Here is a 5370-nt window from a genome sequence, read left to right as displayed (position 1 = left end):
ATAATAATAATGATAATAACATCGAAAAATACCTTAGGAATGAGAACCTAGGTTCAAAATTTCCCCAAGACACCTGAAGAAGGCTGGAGGATATATCAGCTGAAACGTTGTGTTAACAACCAGATGAGGACAAATATCCATCAAATCTAAATAATGTATTTTGAATGTATACTAAATACTTTATGCTTCAATTCATATATCTGTTGAAAATTGCTACCATACCAGTATTCTACCTTAAAAGAGATTTGTTTTTCATCCACTTAGCATCATAAATCCAATACTCTATTGATCACATAAAAAGATCATATGACAGCTTAGTACAGACTGTTTTATTTATTTATTTTTGTATTTTTAGATAAAAATCCATTGTAATTAAAAAAAAAAAAATCTAAGGTAGAATATAATTATCTAGAAAATTAAATATGAACAATTTATACTTTACTAGGTCACATTCACAGCACCTCCTGTGTGGATATATTTGTTTTAAAATTTACAGATTGAATTTTTGACAAAATCAATTTGTGACCCACTTTTAATTTCGATTTGTTTCACTTACTTTCTTACAATACTGGAAAAGAAATGACTAACACATTCTCTCATCTTCTGTTTCTAATGCCAATTATTCACAGTATATTAGAAAAAAAGTCTTCTTGTTAGCAAATTCTTAGGGAAGAAAACTGCAAAAAGAAAAAAAGCTTACATTATTTTTTTTCTATGAATCAATTACTCAGTTGAAGTTGTAAACCAATACGGGGGTCAGGAAGACATGTGGTTCCACATCTGCCACCACACAAACCTCTTATTAATTTATGATTCTGAAAAAGAAAACAAAGAAATATTGAAGATATTGCAGACGGGAACCAAATATTCCAAAATATTCTGGAGAAATTATTGTTATCATTTACATGTATAATTACTGTGGTTACTTGAACTTTTCTACATTTTCATTAAATTACTTAATACAAAGTCATGGATTATGAGGTCGAAATTCTCTTGAATCCTTCTAGAATCATTGTTAGGTTACTGAATAAAATATTTTCCAATTTGCTTTGGTTTGAAAGGCTCGATATCAGTGGTTCTCAACCAGGATCCATATGGCCCTAGGGAGTCCATATAAGATTTTGTCATAAAAAATTATGTGCAATAAATCGGCTATACTTTTATGATATACAAAATAGTTTAACAACTTTTAAAATAAAATTTCTAATAATCATCATCATTGTTTAACATTTGTTTTCCACACTGGTATGGGTTGAATGGTTTGATAAGAGCTGGCCAGTCAGAGAGCTGTCCAGACTCCAATTGTCTGTTTTGGCATGGCTTCTATGGCTGGATGTCCTTCCTAATGCCAACCACTTTACAGAGTGTGCTAGGTGCTTTTCTATGTGCCACTGGCATGAGTGCATTTATGTAGCACTGGCATGAGTGCATTTTATGTGGCACCAGCATGAATGCATTTTACATGGCATTGGCACCTGCAAGACAGCTGGGAGAGGGGGTGGGGCTATGGCGATAAAAAAGCATACCTATATGTATGGATGGCAGCAATTTTACTTAGCTTGACATGTCTTCTCAAGCACAACAAATCACCAGAGATCTTGGTCCCTTGCCATCTCTTCTGTGAGGTTCAACATCATAAGATCATTTCTCACCACTTCATCCTGTGTCTTCCTGCGTCTATCCCTTTCACAGGTTCCCTCCACAATGAGAGATTGGCACTTCTTTAAGCAGCTGTCCTTGTCTATATGCATCACAAGACTGTACCTGTGCAGTTTTCTCTCTTGTACACATCTGATGTCTCTTATACCCAGTTTTCCTCTTAAATCATTTACACTTTGTTGTATGTACACATTGACATTACCTATTCAGCGGAACATGCTGGCTTCATTTCTTTCAAGCCTTCATAGGTCCTCTGTAATCGTAGCCCATGTTTCACTACCATGCAGCATCACTGTATGTACACAGGTATCATACAATCTGCCTTTCACTCTGAGGGAGAGGGCCTTTAGTTACCAACAAAGGTAGTAGCTCTCTGAACTTTGTCCAGCCCGTTCATATTCTAACAACTATGCTTTCAGAACTTCTGCCTCCACTGCTAACTTGGTCGCCTAGATAACAGAAGCTATCTATTACTTCTAATGATTCCCTCAAGCATTTGAGGAAGTCTTTATGCATTGAATGGCTATAACAGTCTACCAGAGTAAAAAGAGAATCAAAGGGTTCTATAGGCAAAAAATAGTTAACAGTAATTTTAGCATTTCAATTAGAATACTTGGAATTAAACTTCAGCTATAAAAGGTAAAAGCAGTAGACCTGAAGAATTTATATAACAAAGTTATTCATCTCAAATCAATACCAACATACAACTAATGATGTTAGAAAGAATATGAAGGTACATATTTACATACATCAACAATATAAGTAAACATCATTTTCCAAAAATAATTGTCATGTTTCAATTACACCATACTATATTTATAAATGTGAAATAAATAAAAATAGCATAAAAGTATATTAATAGCACATCCTGAGTACCTTATGATAATATCTTGAATGTATTATCATAATATACATATGAAACACTTAATAATTAAGTCAATTTCCAATTATTGATTTCTGTCTCAAGAAATATGCTTACATGAACCTTTATTCTTTGATCTCCAAATTTTTAGATTTTAGCCTTGGACAACTAATTAGTGTGGAAAATATTTTAAACTGCATGGCAATTACAAAGTTTGCTTCACAACCATGTGGTTCTGATTCAGTCTCAATGTGAAGGCATGCTGGGCAAGCGTCTTCTACTATAGATTTGGCCTGACCAATACTCTGTGAGTAAATTTCATAGACAGAAATAGCACAAAGCCTGTCACTCAACCCCCCCCCCCACAAACACATCACCATCATCACATATCTATATCTATATCATCTATCATAGATGGATAGATATAGATATGTGTAAGTTTGTGTGTGTGTTTGCATTTGTGCTTCTCTGATAATTGCTAAGCTACAAGTGTTGTCATTTCCTTTGTCCACTAGCTTTGTGCTTCTAAAGGCATGTGGACCCCTTAGTTGAAAAACAGATAAAGGTTGGCAGCAGGATAAGCATCTATCAGTAAAACAGTGTCCAAATAATATATTTGTCTAACACATGTTAGCATGAAAAAACAGATGTAAAAACAAATGAGCAAATAAAATGATGCATTCTAAAACCTTGTGAAGTTATACACAAATTAAGAGGCAACAAATTCAATGCAAACCTTAGATACTGATATTCTGTGATGATATTTTTCATCTGTTGATATCCACTTGGTACTTGGAGAAACTGCAAAGTCAGTCCGTGATAAGTCAATTTGGAATTGTCCCTTAAAATAAAAAAGAAAAGTCAACTATCATTAGGAAAGTAATATTCATTTTATATTAGATTTTAACACATTTCTGTTTTTTTTAACATTACTTTTTCTCAATCATGTCATCTCAGTGCTGCAGTCTCCTGGAGAATTCTCTCCCTGCCCAAGTTTTTCTCAGAAGCATATATATATACTCTTTTACTCTTTTACTTGTTTCAGTCATTTGACTGTGGCCATGCTGGAGCACTGCCTTTAGTCGAGCAAATTAACCCCAGGACTTATTCTATCGGTCTCTTTTGCCAAACTGCTAAGTGATGGGGACATAAACACACCAGCAATGCTAGGGGGTACAAACACAGACACACAAACATACACATACACACATATATATATGACGGGCTTTTTTCAGTTTCCGTCTACCAAATCCACTCACAAGGCTTTGGTCGGCCCGAGGCTATAGTAGAAGACACTTACTCAAGATGCCACGCAGTGGGACTGAACCCGGAACCATGTGGTTGGTAAGCAAGCTACTTACCACACAGCCACTCCTGCGCCTACAAAATTACTATCCAAATATCAAAAGTGTGTAAAAGAAACTGGAAAGGAAACAGGAAAGGAAAATGATATTTTGTTTTTAATATGTAATTCAGAAAGAAGGTAGCAAGTTGGTAGAATTGTTATCATGCCAAACAAAATGTTTAGTGGTATTTTTCTGGCTTTACACCCTGAGTTCCAATGCCACCAAAGTAGACTTTGCCTTTCATCCTTTCAGGGTCAATAAAATAAATACCAGTTGAGTACTAGGGGAGAGGGTGCAATCGACTAGCCATATCCCTGAAATTGCTGGCATTGTGCCAAAATTTGAAATGTATATGTTATTCAGAATGGAAAGCATATTTAAAAAGCTAAACTAGTTTTTCAAAATCTAATCATGATTGAAAAAAATGTTACAAAGAAATAGTAACTTACTTGAGGGCAATTCAAAGAACTATAACAATCTCCACTTGTTCCAAAAGGGACATTTTTTCCATTTCGAGTTGTTGCGAAAGTGAAATCATTTACTGGAGAGAAAATATAAACAATATTTATCAACCACTGGTAGAAAAATATTTATTTTCAAAGACACAAACAGAAGGGAGTAAAAGAAAGTGGGAGAGCAAAGAGAAAGCCTACATTAAATCTGTTCTTTTGAAATAATTTTGTATAAAAAAAGTTGAGCATTCACATACATATCCACAGAAACATCTGCACATGTGCATGTATGTGTGTGTGTGTGTGTAATTTTGTGTGCATATGTATGTTTATATACTATGCCTATCTACAGTTGTCCCATGACATTATTTAATGTGACTCATTGTTAAACTGGAAGAGCATATGATCAGGGAAACAGCTGATGCATTAATTACTTGTTACAGATATATAGTGAATAAAGACAGTCACAGCTGGCTGAAGTGTTCTCAACTTAAATTACAGACACTATACAGGCCTGTTGCTCTTAAATACTAAACTCTTAGATAAGTTGATAAGTTTAACCCCTGACTGAGCAGAACTATGATTATGGCTGTCCTTTGACCGTCTCATCTTTTTACTTATACTACAACTCATCAATTTAGATTGTCTGTCAACAGTTGATAATGGCTGTCTATATAAAATGTTTTGAATATTAGAAGTGGATTGATTTCCTTCACTTGTTTCTGTCTTCAGTTGTGGTCCAACTGCAGTATCAATCTTCAATCTTTTCTTATGTTTAGTCACATCCTTGAATCTCAGTCGGAGCCTACTCTGACTTGACTGACATGAACTTGTTGCTCCATAGACACTTTCTTAACCTTCTGAATGCTGTGTTGGTCTTGCTTGTTCTGTGATCTACATCATCACTAAGCCTTTCCTCTACTGATTGTACCACTCAGATAAATATAATGGTTTGCTTCTAACAGGTCTTGCCCTCCAATGACAATAAGCATGGGTTCAGCTGATGAAGAACTTCAGGTTTTTTGGTGTTAATTTTCAGGACAATCTTTGT

General features: G+C 34.7%; 1 protein-coding gene across 1 annotated transcript in view; it reads right to left on the bottom strand.

The window, feature by feature from the left end:
• Positions 1-5370, bottom strand: part of LOC106883875 (A disintegrin and metalloproteinase with thrombospondin motifs 9) — an 85019-nt gene that overhangs the window by 4168 nt on the left and 75481 nt on the right. The window contains exons 35-37 of the mRNA XM_052972799.1: positions 4317-4408; positions 3258-3362; positions 701-815 (exon numbers count right to left, since the gene is read on the bottom strand). Coding sequence (XP_052828759.1) covers positions 720-815; positions 3258-3362; positions 4317-4408 — 293 coding nt within the window. The 3' untranslated portion in view covers positions 701-719. The remainder of the gene's footprint in view (positions 1-700; positions 816-3257; positions 3363-4316; positions 4409-5370) is intronic.

This window comes from Octopus bimaculoides, chromosome 1 (assembly GCF_001194135.2).
Source record: "Octopus bimaculoides isolate UCB-OBI-ISO-001 chromosome 1, ASM119413v2, whole genome shotgun sequence".
Lineage (NCBI taxonomy): Eukaryota > Metazoa > Mollusca > Cephalopoda > Octopoda > Octopodidae > Octopus > Octopus bimaculoides.
The sequence above is the reverse complement of the archived record's forward strand: the minus strand, read 5'-3'. Positions and strand labels throughout refer to the sequence as shown.